Here is an 18,354-nt window from a genome sequence, read left to right as displayed (position 1 = left end):
CCCTCTTCATCAATACCAGTTGGTTCAACTAAATCTAAAAGACTGGTAGTGGTAAACATTCCATCTTCGTCACTTATAACAACTACAACATCTAATTCATCGTATTCACTACCATCCTCATAAGTTTTATGAATGTCTGTAGTGTATACTGTAGCTGTCTCTCCAACATTTGTTGGAATAATCGAAGTTGTTGTGAATGGGACACCTTCTTCATCTTCACCAGTTATAATAGCAGCAGTAACAGTCTCATGACTTCCATCTTCTAAATCTTCTACAATCTCTGTAGTATACACAGGTGTAAAGCATCCATCTGCAAGTAAACATGTACTTGAATAAATTTCTCCCTTGTCGTTTGTAGTGACAAATACCTCACCTTGTTCAACATAATCTTGATCCACATTATCATCAAAAATGTTAGTAGGGTACAGAACAGGGTAAGTTATACTCTCCAAGGCACCATTGGCATTAGTGGTAATCACTACTCTAACAGTTTCAGTTGCTACGTCTCCATTTGGAAGTGTGATAACCAATGAAGTGATATACTCATTAGGTGGAGCATCTGCATTAGCAGAATCATCTCCACTATTTGGAACTCCAGTAGGGATCAAAGGTGAAACTACCTCTGTTTCCAATTCCACAGTTCTTGTTTCAATACTGCCATCAGCTGCTGTTTCAAATACAGTGGTGGTGATAGTCACTATTCGGGTCACTTGAGTAGTGGCCATATCTGTTTCCAATTCTATAGTTCTGGTTTCAACACTTCCATCAGCTGCTGTTTCAAATACTGTGGTGGTGATGGTTACTACTTGGGTCACTGGAGTAGTATCCATATCTGTTTCTTCAGCATCATCTAAGAAAGAAGTATAAGTAGACCATTCTCCGCCTGTAGTTTGAGGATCGATAACCACTGCAGATCTAGTGGTAATACTTCCATCTGGTTCTGTGATCACAATCACGGTAGTATAAGACCATTCAGTATGCAACTCTGTAGTAGTAACTTCTACTAAACTTATGACTGTAGTAGTAGCAATATCATCAGTAACAACTTCCACATTTGTTGTGGTACCATCTGCAGATTCAGAATCAGTTTCTTCAGTATCATCTAAGAATGTAGTATATGTATACCAATCACCTTCCGAGTTCTGAGGATCAACAACAATAGCTGTACGTGTTGTAACAACACCATCTGATAATGTGGTCACAATCTCAGTAGTGTAAGACCAGTCGGAACCAGTATCTGTAGTTAATTCAGTTTCTTCTGGATCTACTTCCGTAATATTAGCAACAGTTGTGGTGGATTCTTCATCAGTTGGATCCGATCCTTCTGTCTCTTCTGGATCAGCATCTGTAACAGTAACATCTTCGCTTATAGGTTCATCTACTACCGAAGTAGTCTCTTCAGGGTCATCTAAGAAAGAAGTATATGTATACCAATCACCTTCCGAGTTCTGAGGATCAACAACAATAGCTGTACGTGTTGTAACAACACCATCTGATAATGTGGTCACAATCTCAGTAGTGTAAGACCAATCGGAACCAGTATCTGTAGTTAATTCAGTTTCTTCTGTATCGACTTCTGTACTACTAGCAATAAACGTAGTAGGTTCAATTGGATCCGGTTCTCCTGTCTCTTCTGGATCAACAACCGTAATAATAGCGTCTTCGCTGATGGATTCATCTACTACCGAAGTAGTCTCTTCAGGGTCATCTAAGAAAGAAGTATATGTATACCAATCACCTTCTGAATTCTGAGGATCAACAACAATAGCTGTACGTGTTATAACATCACCATCTGATAACGTGAAGACAATCTCTGTAGTATATGACCAATCGGATCCAGCCTCTGTAGTTATCACAGGAATGACTTCTGTAAAAGAAGAAACTTCCGCAGAGCTCTCTGCCAAATCAGCTTCACTGACAGTATCCGTTGCCAGAGGTATATGTGAAATAGGAGTATCCGTATCTTCGGATACAATGGCAGTACTGGCGTACACTGGCACTGAAGAATTATACCACATAAAACTGGACGGAAATGAGTAAACTGATGTTGACTTAAAGCTACTCTCATCAGAAGTAAGTTCAAAATTCGATAATGTCGATTCAATCGAGAACAAAGATGTAGTAGTGGTCAATAATCCTTCATCATCAGTGGTCACAACAACAATTCCGCTCTCGGTAGTATATGTATTAGCTTCTGTGGTTGTATATGTAGTGAATGGAGGTGGTGGGAACAATGATGTAGTAGTGGTCAATAATCCTTCATCATCAGTAGTAACAATAACAATACCACTCTCGGTAGCATCTGTATTAGCTTCTGTGGTTGTATATGTAGTGAATGGAGGTGGTGGGAACAATGAAGTAGTAGTGGTCAATAATCCTTCATCATCAGTGGTCACAACAACAATTCCACTCTCGGTAGTGACATATCCATCCGAATCAGTGTTGACTTCCGTAGTAGTGTATGTAGTGAATGGAGGTGGTGGGAACAATGATGTAGTAGTGGTCAATAATCCTTCATCATCAGTGGTCACAACAACAATTCCACTCTCGGTAGTATCTGTATTAGCTTCTGTGGTTGTATATGTAGTGAATGGAGGTGGTGGGAACAATGATGTAGTAGTGGTCAATAATCCTTCATCATCAGTAGTAACAATAACAATACCACTCTCGGTAGCATCTGTATTAGCTTCTGTGGTTGTATATGTAGTGAATGGAGGTGGTGGGAACAATGATGTAGTAGTGGTCAATAATCCTTCATCATCAGTGGTCACAACAACAATTCCACTCTCGGTAGTGACATATCCATCCGAATCAGTACTGGTTTCTGTTGTGGTATAAAAGGTGAATGGGATAGGTCTGAACATTGAATAAGTAGTAGTTAACGATCCTACGTCGTCGGTAGTAACAATAACAACACCACTCTCGGTAGTGACATATCCAGTAGGATCAGTGTTGACTTCCGTAGTAGTGTATGTAGTGAATGGAGGTGGTGGGAACAATGATGTAGTAGTGGTCAATAATCCTTCATCATCAGTGGTCACAACAACAATTCCACTCTCGGTAGTGACATATCCATCCGAATCAGTACTGGTTTCTGTTGTGGTATAAAAGGTGAATGGGATAGGTCTGAACATTGAATAAGTAGTAGTTAACGATCCTACGTCGTCAGTAGTAACAATAACAACACCACTCTCGGTAGTGACATATCCAGTAGGATCAGTGTTGACTTCCGTAGTAGTGTATGTAGTGAATGGAGGTGGTGGGAACAATGATGTAGTAGTGGTCAATAATCCTTCATCATCAGTGGTCACAACAACAATTCCACTCTCGGTAGTATCTGTATTAGCTTCTGTGGTTGTATATGTAGTGAATGGAGGTGGTGGGAACAATGATGTAGTAGTGGTCAATAATCCTTCATCATCAGTAGTAACAATAACAATACCACTCTCGGTAGCATCTGTATTAGCTTCTGTGGTTGTATATGTAGTGAATGGAGGTGGTGGGAACAATGATGTAGTAGTGGTCAATAATCCTTCATCATCAGTGGTCACAACAACAATTCCACTCTCGGTAGTATCTGTATTAGCTTCTGTGGTTGTATATGTAGTGAATGGAGGTGGTGGGAACAATGATGTAGTAGTGGTCAATAATCCTTCATCATCAGTAGTAACAATAACAATACCACTCTCGGTAGCATCTGTATTAGCTTCTGTGGTTGTATATGTAGTGAATGGAGGTGGTGGGTACAATGATGTAGTAGTGGTCAATAATCCTTCATCATCAGTAGTAATAATAACAATTCCACTCTCGGTAGTATCTGTATTAGCTTCTGTGGTTGTATATGTAGTGAATGGAGGTGGTGGGAACAATGATGTAGTAGTGGTCAATAATCCTTCATCATCAGTGGTCACAACAACAATTCCACTCTCGGTAGCATCTGTATCAGCTTCTGTGGTTGTATATGTAGTGAATGGAGGTGGTGGGTACAATGATGTAGTAGTGGTCAATAATCCTTCATCATCAGTAGTAATAATAACAATACCACTCTCGGTAGTATCTGTATTAGCTTCTGTGGTTGTATATGTAGTGAATGGAGGTGGTGGGAACAATGATGTAGTAGTGGTCAATAATCCTTCATCATCAGTGGTCACAACAACAATTCCACTCTCGGTAGCATCTGTATTAGCTTCTGTGGTTGTATATGTAGTGAATGGAGGTGGTGGGTACAATGATGTAGTAGTGGTCAATAATCCTTCATCATCAGTAGTAACAATAACAATACCACTATCGGTAATAATATAACCTTCGGTATCAGTATTCTCTTCGGTAGTAGTATATGTGGTATAAGGTGGTGGTGGTGGTAATGTGTAAGTAGTAGTAGTCCATTCATCGCCGCTTGTAACAATTACAACTCCACTCTCGGTGCTAATTGATCCATCAGAATAAGTAATTATTTCAGTGGTGACATACATAGTAGATTCAGGAGGAGGTGGGAATAAAGACGTAGTAGTAGTCACTAATCCTTCATCATCAGTGGTCACAACAACAATTCCACTCTCGGTAGTATCTGTATTAGCTTCTGTGGTTGTATATGTAGTGAATGGAGGTGGTGGGTACAATGATGTAGTAGTGGTCAATAATCCTTCATCATCAGTAGTAACAATAACAATACCACTATCGGTAATAATATAACCTTCGGTATCAGTATTCTCTTCGGTAGTAGTATATGTGGTATAAGGTGGTGGTGGTGGTAATGTGTAAGTAGTAGTAGTCCATTCATCGCCGCTTGTAACAATTACAACTCCACTCTCGGTGCTAATTGATCCATCAGAATAAGTAATTATTTCAGTGGTGACATACATAGTAGATTCAGGAGGAGGTGGGAATAAAGACGTAGTAGTAGTCACTAATCCTTCATCATCAGTGGTCACAATTACAACTCCACTCTCGGTACTAACACCTCCAGTAGGGTTAGGTACGATTTCAGTAGTGGTGTAAGTTGTATAAGGTGGAGGTGGGAATAATGAAGTAGTAGTGGTCAATGAACCGTCCGTATCTGTAGTCACAATAACAACTCCACTTTCAGTACTAACACCTCCAGTAGGGTTAGGTACGATTTCAGTAGTGGTGTAAGTTGTATAAGGTGGTGGTGGGAATAATGAAGTAGTAGTGGTCAATGAACCGTCCGTATCTGTAGTCACAATAACAACTCCACTTTCAGTACTAACACCTCCAGTAGGGTTAGGTACAATTTCGGTAGTTGTATAGGTAGTGTAAGGTGGTGGTGGGAATAATGAAGTAGTAGTGGTCAATGAACCGTCCGTATCTGTAGTCACAATCACAACTCCACTTTCAGTACTAACACCTCCAGTAGGGTTAGGTACGATTTCGGTAGTGGTGTAAGTTGTATAAGGTGGAGGTGGGAATAATGAAGTAGTAGTGGTCAAGGAACCGTCCGTATCTGTAGTCACAATCACAACTCCACTTTCAGTACTAACACCTCCAGTAGGGTTAGGTACAATTTCGGTAGTTGTATAGGTAGTGTAAGGTGGTGGTGGGAATAATGAAGTAGTAGTGGTCAATGAACCGTCCGTATCTGTAGTCACAATCACAACTCCACTTTCAGTACTAACACCTCCAGTAGGGTTAGGTACGATTTCGGTAGTGGTGTAAGTTGTATAAGGTGGTGGTGGGAATAATGAAGTAGTAGTGGTCAATGAACCGTCCGTATCTGTAGTCACAATCACAACTCCACTTTCAGTACTAACACCTCCAGTAGGGTTAGGTACGATTTCGGTAGTGGTGTAAGTTGTATAAGGTGGAGGTGGGAATAATGAAGTAGTAGTGGTCAATGAACCGTCCGTATCTGTAGTCACAATCACAACTCCACTTTCAGTACTAACACCTCCAGTAGGGTTAGGTACGATTTCGGTAGTGGTGTAAGTTGTATAAGGTGGAGGTGGGAATAATGAAGTAGTAGTGGTCAATGAACCGTCCGTATCTGTAGTCACAATCACAACTCCACTTTCAGTACTAACACCTCCAGTAGGGTTAGGTACAATTTCGGTAGTTGTATAGGTAGTGTAAGGTGGTGGTGGGAATAATGAAGTAGTAGTGGTCAATGAACCGTCCGTATCTGTAGTCACAATAACAACTCCACTTTCAGTACTAACACCTCCAGTAGGGTTAGGTACAATTTCGGTAGTTGTATAGGTAGTGTAAGGTGGTGGTGGGAATAATGAAGTAGTAGTGGTCAATGAACCGTCCGTATCTGTAGTCACAATAACAACTCCACTTTCAGTACTAACACCTCCAGTAGGGTTAGGTACGATTTCGGTAGTTGTATAGGTAGTGTAAGGTGGTGGTGGGAATAACGAGGTAGTTGTGGACACAAATCCTTGAGAATCCGTAGTTACAACAACAATACCACTCTCGGTACTGACATATCCAGCAGCATCAGTACTGATTTCAGTAGTGGTATAGGTAGTATATGGAGGTGGTGGGAATAACGAAGTAGTAGTGGTGACAGATCCTTGGGCATCAGTAGTCACAACAACAACACCACTTTCGGTATTAACATAACCTTCAGAATCGGTATTGAGTTCTGTAGTACTGTAAGTAGTATATGGTGGAGGTGGGAATAAATGTGTAGTAGTAGTCCACGCACCATCACCATCAGTAGTAACGATAACAATTCCACTCTCAGTATTAAGTGATCCATCAGAATTAGTAATGGTTTCTGTAGTAATATGAATACCAAATTCAGGTGGTGGTACTAGAGAGGTGGTAGTAGTCACTGAACCTTCGCCATCAGTAGTAACCACAACAATTCCACTTTCGGTAGTAATGAGGCCATCAGAATCAGTGATGATTTCAGTAGTACTATAAGTAGTGTATGGGGGTGGTGGGAACATAGATGTGGTGGTACTTAATGAGCCTTCATCGTCAGTAGTTATAACTACTACTGCACTTTCAGTACTAATATTACCATCAGAATCAGTGATAACTTCAGTCGTAGTATAGGTAGTATAAGGTGGTGGTGGGTATAAGGAGGTGGTGGTAGACACTAAACCTTCATCATCAGTCGTAACAACTACAACTCCACTCTCAGTATTAATATATCCATCAGAATCAGTCTTTTCATTTGTAGTAGTATAAGTAGTATATGGTGGAGGTGGTGGTAATAAATATGTAGTAGTTATCCAGGAATCATCGCCACTAGTAACAATTACAACTCCACTCTCGGTACTAAGCGACCCATCAGAGTTAGTATTCACATTCGTAGTGACATACATAGTAGATTCAGGAGGTGCTGGGATTATAGATGTAGTTGTCGTCAATGAACCGTCTGTATCAGTAGTAACAATAACTACTCCACTTTCGGTACTAACGCCTCCAGTAGGATCGATATTGACTTCTGTAGTTGTATAGGTAGTATATGGGGGTGGTGGGTACAATGACGTGGTAGTAGTGACCGATCCTTCAGCATCAGTAGTAATAACAACAATTCCACTGTCAGTAATAACATATCCTTCAGAATCAGTAATTTCATTTGTAGTAGTATATGTAGTATATGGAGGTGGTGGGAATAATGAAGTGGTAGTACTTAATGATCCTTCATCATCAGTAGTGATAACAACAACACCACTTTCGGTACTAATAAATCCAGCAGAATCGGTATTGAATTCTGTAGTACTGTAAGTAGTATATGGTGGAGGTGGGAATAAATGAGAAGTAGTAGTCCATGCTCCTGCACCATCAGTGGTAACAATAACAATTCCACTCTCAGTTCTGACTGATCCATCAGAATTAGTAATGGTTTCTGTAGTAATATGAATACCAAATTCAGGTGGTGGAACAAATGAAGTAGTAGTGGTCAATGATCCTTCATCATCAGTTGTAACAATAATAATTCCACTCTCAGTAGTAATGGAGCCGTCAGAATAGGTGATGACTTCAGTAATACTGTGAGTAGTATATGGAGGTGGTGGGAATACAGATGTGGTTGTTGTCCATAATCCTTCATCATCAGTAGTAACAACAACAATTCCGCTTTCAGTGGTAACATCTCCATCAGAATTAGTGTTTTCGTTAGTCGTAGTATATGTAGTATATGGTGGTGGTGGAAATAATGACGTGGTAGTTGTCAAAGATCCTTCAGCATCAGTAGTAACAACAACAACACCACTTTCTGTAGTAGCATATCCAGAAGAATCAGTATTAAGTTCGGTAGTACTATAAGTGGTATATGGTGGAGGTGGGAATAAATGAGAAGTAGTAGTCCATGCTCCTGTAGCATCAGTAGTAACAATAACAATTCCACTCTCAGTTCTAATAGATCCATCAGAATTAGTAATGACTTCTGTAGTCATGTAAACGCCAAATTGGGGTCCTGGGAATAAAGAGGTAGTAGTAGTCAATGATCCTTCATCATCAGCAGTAACAACTACAACTCCACTCTTGGTGCTAACCGATCCAGTAGGATCAGTACTTACTTCAGTAGTAGTATACGTAGTGAATGGAGGTGGTGCGAATATTGATGAAGAAGTGGTATAGTCATCAAAAAGTCCTCCACTTGAGCTTGAGTAGCCCGCAAGTGTTATGGAGAACCATAATGAGATGATTATAAGAGTTTTATAACTCAAAAGATTCATCTTGTACCGTGAATATTTATCAATATTTTTCACTGGTAATAGCTGTATTCCTTGAATTTTGATAAAAATAGTGATTGAGATGAAAATTGGCCTTTTTTCTTGGAAATTTGGGAACTTATGGTAATGTTATATGTGAAATGAAGATGGGTTCCATAATTGATGCAAATTAATATTTCATTGTTCAACAATTATCCGATGGAATTATCACAGATATCACGATTTCGCTAAAGTCATACAACTTTTAAAATCGGGATTAACAAAGGATTTCATTGTTAATGTGGAGATCGTTTAATCTTTAATTGAACTATTTCTCTTATTATAATGCTAAAATAAGGATAAAGTTCATGATATTATTTTTTATAAATATTTTATTCTTTTGCAAATTTATTTGCGCCAAAAAATTTATGTGACACAAAAAGTCTCTGCATGATCTGACATAATATGGGTTTATCATTGAAAACATCCATACCTCAGTATAATGTCCCGTTGATTCGACGAATTGGGAATTTAAAGGAACATAATGATATGATATCAGCGCATAGTTATTATTTGACTAACAATGGCGACGTAAAAGGGATTAGACTCTTTTTGTTAAATCATAAAATCAACTTTATTGTAATTCGATATTACGTGAATAGATCCGATCAACGAATGTTAATCTAGGCTATTTTATAGACCTTTCTTTGACATAACGAAAATCAGGAACATCAACACTTTTTTTAGTTTCGCTTCCTTGATTTTCTTGATTTGCTTTATTTGCTTGATTATGATAATTAAACGGCATAAAGTGTAAACAAATGGATATGCTGCAAAGAACGGTAAATGCATCAGTATTGTGTTTAATTACATAGCATATATTGATTCTATCAGTATGGTTTGCGTTGAAACGGTGGCTTATTCACAGTTGAATAGTGTGTGTTATTCATAATTGAACTCCAAGATCACAGAAAACGTCATACCTTTCATCCAAAAGAAAAGAAAAGACAGGAGAAAAAGAAAAGATCGAAAATGAATAAAAAAACTAACCCATTTATTATTTTCTATGCATGAACGATTCTACCCCAATATGAGAGGTTTGTTTTGTATCATCTAGAACATAGATCAAAATGGCCATATATCTGTTGGCAATAACATTTGATGTTATTTCTCTTTTCTTTTTTCAATTTCGTAAATTAAAATAAGGTGAAACAATGTATTGTTTGTAAGTAAGGAAGTTTATCATTTGTGATGAGGTCAACGACCCTTCATCAATTTTGTGCATTTTATTATGCAAAATCAAAGGTAGAAAAGCTTCTAAAGCTTCGTTTTATATTCAATTATGCATGTGCATATATAATTGAATAGATCAAGAAGCTAACTAACGAATGGTTGAAAAGTCAACCTGCTCTCTTATTTGAAGTAACATTTCAGATTGCAAAACGTTGCGTGGTTGCAGAAAGATTCAAAATCAAATGAATGAATTAATGAATGAATAGTCTAGAACTATGATTTGATTGAATGGTAAATTAGAATGATGATCAACTATTGTAGGAATATTCCAATAGGGAAACATAACTTTAGATCTGTCGGGATAACGCGTTAGTTTTCACTAACAAAAAAAAAGAAAATTGTGACATCACACAAATCACACCATCGACAAAAATCAAAGATCCATCGCATACAATCTTTCAGTTTAAAAAGTTATCAAGAAAGAATCAATTGCATTCAGACGAGTTACGATATCTCTTACAATTACATCTCGAGTTTGTTTTTTAATACAATAATAGTTTGATTGACAAAGATGTATACAAACAGACAAGACTAGCTAAATAAACGAATTAAAACAATGTATCAAAGGAATAAATAAAAGATTAAAAACAAGAATAAATCTTAAAGTCTATTAACTAATTAATTACTCGTCTTCTTGTTCTTCAACAGTTTTGAAGATAAATGGCTTTGAACCTCTTGGGTAAGAAACACCCAATTCTAATAAGGTACTATAAGCCTTGGCGAAATCTTTGAAGAATAATTCTTCATCTTTAGCATATTCTTTAACATATTTGAGGAAATAAGATTCTTCCTTTAAGGCAATATCGGTTGGTAACATCATGAAAGTATTAGTTTCATCATCTTGGTATTGTTTCTTACCATCCCATTTTCTTACGTGCCATCCACCTAATAATCTGACGTAGAAATCATTAGTGAATCTGTTAAATTGTGGACCCCAAGCACCATCAAAACCAGAATTATAAGTATGACATTGACCTAAACAATGAGCACCAATTAAAGCAACAGTTTCTCTATCATTGAAACCCATTCTTTTGAATAAATCACGAACATATTTACCATCTCTTGAAGCATCTGGTAATCTACCATTGGCTGGAACAGAAGCAGCATCATAAAGATCAGTTCTACCTGGTCTCCAAGGAACTTTTGGACCCCCAGCTTCTTGAACAGCAACAACACCACCTAAAGTCCATAAATCACCTCTTGAAATCCAAGGAAATTTATCTTTAAATTCAACTAAAAAGTCTCTACCAACAGCTAAACCAGCATTTTCACCATCAGATGATTCTGGAGCATAAACCATGGTACCTGCATATGAACCACCAGTGTTATCATATTTAGAATAGGTACCAGAGGTATGCCATGATAATCTAACTAATTGACCATAGTAACCAGCACCTTTATCGAAATCAAGATGTTCTTCGATTTTAGAAGCAATGGCATTATAAACAGATTGATAATCTTGAATACCTTTACCTTCTGGAATTTGAGCATTTTTAATAATTGCAGCTCCTAATAATGGCTTGACGATTTTACCATTGTTGTTGTTATTATTATTGTTGTTTTTATTGTTATTGTAATATAAGTATGAAGCAACAGCACCAGTACCAATTAAACCTGATAATAAAAAGGTTGAACTTCTAGCTCTAGAACTAGAACCAGTGGCCTTAGCAATTCTTGAAATAGAAGATTTTAATGCAAGAGTTGACATTGTTCAAAACTAACTCTCTTCGTATATTTTAGTTATAAAGAACCAAAACAAATTAGGGGTAACGTAAAAATTCTAAAAAAAGAAAAGTGGAAAGGGCCTTGCAAAAAAAATTGAAAGTGGAGATATTAATTCTTTATATATATATATATGGTGAATGGAAGAACATCCGACGACAACGACACTACTAATGAGTTAAAATAGACAGCATGAATTTTTCAAATTGTGGAGTGGGGTGAAAAAAAAATAATATTTAGGGAGAGATGGAAATCTTTAGGGGGACAAAGGAACTTGAACATGCTGCTAATCACATTTTTGTGTAATAGAAAATAGCGACATCATTTTCATTTTGGCTTATACCAGCAGTAATCTAGCCAATGATAGCCAAGCAAAAAACAATCATCGCTAGTGCAATTATGTATTTATTTACCTGGTTATTTTTCTTCATAACCGTTAAATGTCTAATAGTATCGTACAACTATCTAAATAGTTTATTTATTCATTTCTAAATCACATGTAACTCAATTGAGCTGAATGAATAGCATATCAAGATAGATAGATAGATAGATAACAAGGCAGCTAGCCAGACCATCACAGTGGCTGACAAATTTCATGCAAATCGCGACTAAGAAATTGGTGACAAATTGGCTAATTTTGTGCTACGGAAGAAGATGCTACGTGCATTCTGGTCCTCACCAATTTAGTAGAGAAATTCATCCTAATTAACTGATCATTAATGAGTTGAAGTCACAATTCAATCAGGAAATATATAACGGATGTTAATGTCACCCAATCTCAATCAATTGTTATAACCTCTATTACATTAAAGTTTTGATTGTCCCTTGCCACATCGTTACTATTTATTCTTATCCATCACCCCCACCCCTTTTCTTTTTTTTTTGTACTTTTGGCTAAAACCTTCCCTAATGAGGCTATCGCGTTTTTGTGTAAGTGACGAGAGCGATAAATCCATTATACGTTAATATCAACATACCAAGACTATAAGGGAATTTTGTACTTATACTTTACATTAAAATTATGCTTGTAATAACTAAAAACTATAACTATATAATAACTTAATTTAATTTTTAGAATCAATTAACTTCTCAATTATGTCAGCATCACTATACACAAATGATCCTTCCTCATTATAAGTCTTACCATTAATACACATCTGCTTGACTTCAGATTTAAAATGTTCAAAATCTTCTATTTTACCTTGCTCTAATTGTTTCTTGATTTGATTGATCGATACAGGATGTTTAATAATCAGATAATAATCAGGATATAATTTCCTCGATGGTAATTTGATGAAGATCTCCGCCACAGCATGCCCATCGTCTGCCACTAATTCTTCAATTTCGGCTAATACTTGATTGCATTGTTGAGTCAATTCATCAACGGGACCATCGTCTTCAATTTCATCTTCAACAGGTTCTTCTTCATCTTCTTCATCTTCTACTTCATCATCATCTTCAACAACGAATTTACTGGCTTTGCCCTTGGATTTAGTAGATGGTTGTGGAGTTCTTGATGTACTTCTACGTTGTCTCTTTCTTGAACTATTTCCATACTCTTCATCGTCATCTTCATCGTCGTCTTCTTCTCCAACTTCATCATCACCAATTTCTTCCACAATTAATCCCTCTCTGACTGCCTTATTCTTTTTTCTTTTACTAATTCTTTGTTCTTTTCTTTTAATAGCATCTTCAACTGTATCATTATCATCATCCATTGCCATTAACCATTGCTCTTCGGTTAATCCATCATCGTATTTAACTCTCTTTTTATCTCTTTTACGTCCAATATCTTCTACCTTCTTTTCAAAATGTTTAGAGATATCTTCCGTAAATACTGGTGGTAATTCACTTTGTTCAATCAATCTTGTTTTAAATAAATTCTTATCATGCTTCTTTCTTTCAGCATCAATCTTAGCAAATAATACAGTTTCTTCTTCTGATCTAGCCAAAATTTCATTCAATTCTTCATCATCTAAGGAATCATTTTCTTCATTTTCTCCACCACGAGCGTCAGCTTCTAATAATCTCTTTAAATATTCTTCTTGTTCTTCAGCGGTAGATTTATTATCGAATTTACCAGCTTGAATAACTTTACCATCAATATCTAATTTTTGATGGGCTCTTTCTAAGATAACTTCTTCAACAGAATCATTGGTGATCAATCTTAAAATACGTACTTCATTCTTTTGACCAATTCTATGAGCTCTATCTTGAGCTTGTAAATCTTGATGAGGATTCCAATCAGTATCAAAGATAACAACAGTATCAGCAGTTTGTAAATTTAACCCTAAACCACCAGCTCTAGTAGATAAAAGGAAACAGAAATATTCAGAATTAGGAGCATTAAAAGCTTTTAACATATCTTGTCTATCGTCAGCTTTTGTAGACCCATCTAATCTTAAATATTTCATATCACACCATCTTAAGAAATCTTCCATAATATCCATAACTTGAGTCATTTGGAAAAACATTAACACTCTATGACCACTGGCTTTGAATTTAGGTAAAATACGATCTAATAATTCAAATTTTCCGGAAGTTCTCCAAATTAAATCATTAGTTAATCTTGAACTATTTAATATACCTTCGACTTCTTCAAATACAAAAGGATGATTACAAATCTTTCTCAATTGCATGATTTTATTGTTTAAACCTTTGATACCGGATTTAGCTCCACCGACATCAGCACCAACGAATAAAGCATTATGTTTTAACATTTGTTGATATAAAATATATTGTAATCCAGATAAATTACATTTTAATACTTTTTCAACTTTATCAGGTAAATCCTTTTCGACATCTTTCTTTAATCTTCTTAATAAGAATGGTCTTAACACTTTATGTAATCTTCTAATGACTAATAAACTTTCTTCTTCTGTTAATTCAATCTTTTCTTGAGCTCCAGTATTAGCAAATGGAGTATTAAACCATTCATCAAAAGACTTTACTGAATTAAAAATTCTTGGTAAAACGAAATTTAATAATGCCCATAATTCAGGTAAATTATTTTGTAATGGAGTACCAGTTAAAATTAATCTATTCTTAGTTCTATAATATTGTTTTAAGGTAATTGATAATTTGGAAGTAGCATTTTTCATTCTGTGACCTTCATCAATAATCATATGAGAATAATGGAATTTAGATAATAATGGTCTTTCACGAATAATATATTCATAAGTAGTTAACATCACTTGGAAATTTCCTAATCTGACTTCATGTTGTAGTGATCTTCTTTGTTGTTGAGATCCTTTATAAACGATGACTCTAACACTTGGAGCCCATTTTTCAAATTCCATAGTCCAATTGGTTATAGTTGATAATGGGACAATAACTAAAAATTTAGATTCTTGTTTCTTTTCAATAAGATAAGTAATTAAAGAAATAGATTGAATGGTTTTACCTAAACCCATTTCATCGGCTAAAATACCATTTAATTTATTATTATATAATGAAACCATCCATTGTAAACCTTTCAATTGATATTCTTTTAATTTACCACCAACTAAAATATTTGGTTGTTCATTAACTTCTTCTTTAATACGATGAGCCACTTGATAATAATCGATTTTTTCACGTAAATCTTCATTTTCATCTTTAACTTCGCCATCTTCACCAACTGATTCTTGCTTTGGTTCAGGCATAATTTCAGGTGGGACATCTCTTTTATCGGTGAATTCATATTCTTCTTGTTGAGCTTTAACTTGATTGGCTAAAGTATCCAAGAATTGATTAGTTTGTTTTAAAAGATGAGTAATTCTATGATCTTTGGTTTGATCTAATAATTTCATATAAGCTTCTTCATCGTTGGATTTCAAAGCTTGCAATCTTTGTTTGGCAGTTCTTTCTAATTTCTTAGACTCATCCTTTTCAGTATTTTGATGAAAGTTAGATATTTGTTTAACCAAAGTATTTGATCTATAATAATATTTTTGATATTTATCATTGGCAGAAGTAAGGGCACTTTCCAATACTTGATTGATTTTAGAAATATGTAATTGACGTTTCAATTCTCTTGCTTCTTGTTTCTTTAATTCTTCTAATTGAATAGCTAAATATTGAGGATTAGATTGTTCGATTTTGGATCTTATATTAAACGATCTCTTTTCTTGTAAACAAATTGGATCATTCATTAAGCTTGGTAAAATATATTTAGATTGATTAGCTTCATGTATAAGTATGTTACGCTTCAATTGCTTTTGTTTTGATAATAATCTTAATGATTTCAATTCAATAAGAGCTTTAATCTTTAAACTATCATTGGTAGTAACCTTATGATTATCAATCAGATTGAATTCAAAAGTACCTAAATTACCAGGTAAATTTTCAAGTTCTCTTAATCTATTTGAGATCTTATTAGTTAAGATTTTATCAGTATAATAACTTCCAATTGGTGCAGCAAATGGATTTAAGTCACTTAAACTTTGAGGAATCTTGATACCTAATAATTTAGCTCTTGAAATAAAATCAGTAGATTCAAATGATGATAATTTTTTAATAATGGTGTCAATATCAATACTCGGAGATGATTTAGTTTCATTAGTGTAAGTTGATTGTAATGATTCTGATAAGTCATAATCTTTTGATAATAATTGTAATCCAGTTATTTGTTTAGTAAACAAATCAAAATCGAATGATTCATCATCGGTGTTTTCTATGGCTTCAATTTCAGTAGTTAATAACTCATCATAAAATTGTTGTTGTTTGGCAAGAAATTCATCTTGATTAGATGAAACTTTATATAGCACTTCTTCAATAAGTAATCTTTCTCTTTCAGTTGGATCTATAAATGGAGGATAATCAACCGAAGAGCTAGGAGTGGCTGAAGATTCTAGATTTGAATTGTCTTTAGATACATTAGATACTTCATCACTAGCAGAATCAGCACTAAATGTATCATTGTTGTTGGTATGAGTTATATTATTTGGTAAATCTCCATTTGCTTGAGCAAGTTCTTTCAAAGCTTCAACTTTAGCTTCATGGTCTTGTTTAAACTGATGGGATGTCTTTAATAACTTGTAGTATCTTCCTAATAGTTGATTTAATTCATCTTTAGTTTGAGGGAAATCTATTATGGGATCCGGAGAATTAAAAGTGGTGGTGGTTGTAGACGCTTGTTGTGAAGAAGCAACTACTGCTGAAGACGATGGTGGAGTATACTTTAAAAGTCCATTAGTGGTACCATTGCCATTTATTAAAGTGGTGCCTCCATTCATGATTGATTTATTGATTGATTGATTGATTGATTGATTGATTGATTGATTGATTGGTGAATATATGCTACCAGCCTAGTGTATAGTACAAATTATGAAACAAAAAAAGTGTATAAATTAAAATATTAGAAACAGCCCTAACAACAGATAATATCAAGTTTCAATCGATCGTATCCTATAGTACGGTGTAGTTGATAGATCAATAGATTAGTTGATTGATTGATCGGTATGTCGGATCTGGCTGTAAATAAAAAAATAAAAAGTATCAAAAATCAGTGGTGATGAAATGGAAACGATTCAAGGGTGAGCCATAAATAGAATTAGTCTAGTTCACAGTCCAACACGTGTATATTCAATAAGCAACTACTTGTACGGTGGTGGTGATAGCTGTTGATAATCGTACCTTTTGGTGATGTATTCTGATCTTATGATGATTGATTAGAAGTGTATTTTGGCAACAGCTACTGTTTTGGTTTTTCTATCATTTTTTCTGTTGATGATTTTTTTTTTTGGTGGTTGAAATTTTCGTTGATTTTTTACAGTTTACACATAAAATGGCGTCTTTTTACAGTTTATCCCGTTTACTACTTTAATAAATTAGCTTATCAACCCTTTATTTAATATTGTTAGCTTGATTATCCCAGTGTTGGATTGATTATGATTCAGTAGTCCTCTAGGGTCTTTGGCAAACTTTTTAAATTGAAACCAGATATGTAATGTTATATTTCTGAGTGATAATAGATTTCTATTTGTGGACGCATCAGTAGAAATCGATTCACTTAAATATCAACCATCGCGTTTCATTTTACTTAGAAAGTCTCATTTGAAATGCATTGAATCATGTTGTCAATTCTCTAGCATAGTTACTATATCATCACAAGCCAAATCTTTTGATTCGTTGTTAATTATACATCCAAATGGTATATAGAAATTCACCTCCCTCACGCGCCTCTTTTGTTGGAACTTTTTTGCAATCAATCATTCTGTTGTTCAGAAATGTTTTTTTTAAAATTTATTTGCATCTTGCTACCTAGCTTCTAAGTCAAAAATACATATCAGGATGACATGTCAATTTCGTTAATCTTCTATCTTGAAATAGAGTATCTGTTCTATTCTTCTATTACTTTCTATTTGAAGCTTGAAGTTTTACATCAACTCTCTACTTAATCTTCAATATAAACCATCACAAATTCTATAAGTAACTATTATAATATAAATGATTTGCTGTTCTAATCTAGTAAGTTCATGTCTTATATACCTGTTTTCTAGTCACCACCTGATTATAAATTGCGTTAATACAAAACTAAACATTTTTAATACCAATGTTTTTGACATAGTTAACCTAACATTATATGCAGTCAACCTGAATTTAGTGACGAAAAATTTTCGTACCCAAAAATGATAGCAATTTCAAAAAAAGGATCATAAGGTTTATTTAGAACTATCTTGAATTATCAAATCAATCAATCAATTATTCAATCTATACTTAGTTGTAT

General features: G+C 35.1%; 2 protein-coding genes across 2 annotated transcripts; both read right to left on the bottom strand. All coding sequences in view use genetic code 12, as the record gives it.

Moving 5' to 3' along the window:
* Positions 1 to 10,545: 10,545 nt before the first annotated feature.
* CCP1 (cytochrome-c peroxidase) lies at positions 10,546 to 11,631 on the bottom strand (the record flags this gene model as incomplete). Its single annotated transcript, XM_064905188.1, has 1 exon — positions 10,546 to 11,631. One exon carries the CDS (start codon positions 11,629 to 11,631, stop codon positions 10,546 to 10,548), a length of 1,086 nt encoding a protein of 361 aa, XP_064761054.1.
* A 1,078-nt stretch (positions 11,632 to 12,709) lies between these two features.
* On the bottom strand, positions 12,710 to 16,861 carry DFJ63DRAFT_336473 (RSC chromatin remodeling complex ATPase subunit; the record flags this gene model as incomplete). Its single annotated transcript, XM_064908385.1, has 1 exon — positions 12,710 to 16,861. The coding sequence occupies one exon, from the start codon at positions 16,859 to 16,861 to the stop codon at positions 12,710 to 12,712; it is 4,152 nt and encodes a 1,383-aa protein (XP_064761053.1).
* Between the last annotated feature and the right edge of the window lie 1,493 nt (positions 16,862 to 18,354).

Source organism: Scheffersomyces coipomensis (genome assembly GCF_036884675.1).
Source record: "Scheffersomyces coipomensis strain NRRL Y-17651 chromosome Unknown DFJ63scaffold_5, whole genome shotgun sequence".
Classification (NCBI taxonomy): Eukaryota; Fungi; Ascomycota; class Pichiomycetes; order Serinales; family Debaryomycetaceae; genus Scheffersomyces; species Scheffersomyces coipomensis.
This window is presented reverse-complemented; position numbering and strand designations above follow the sequence as displayed.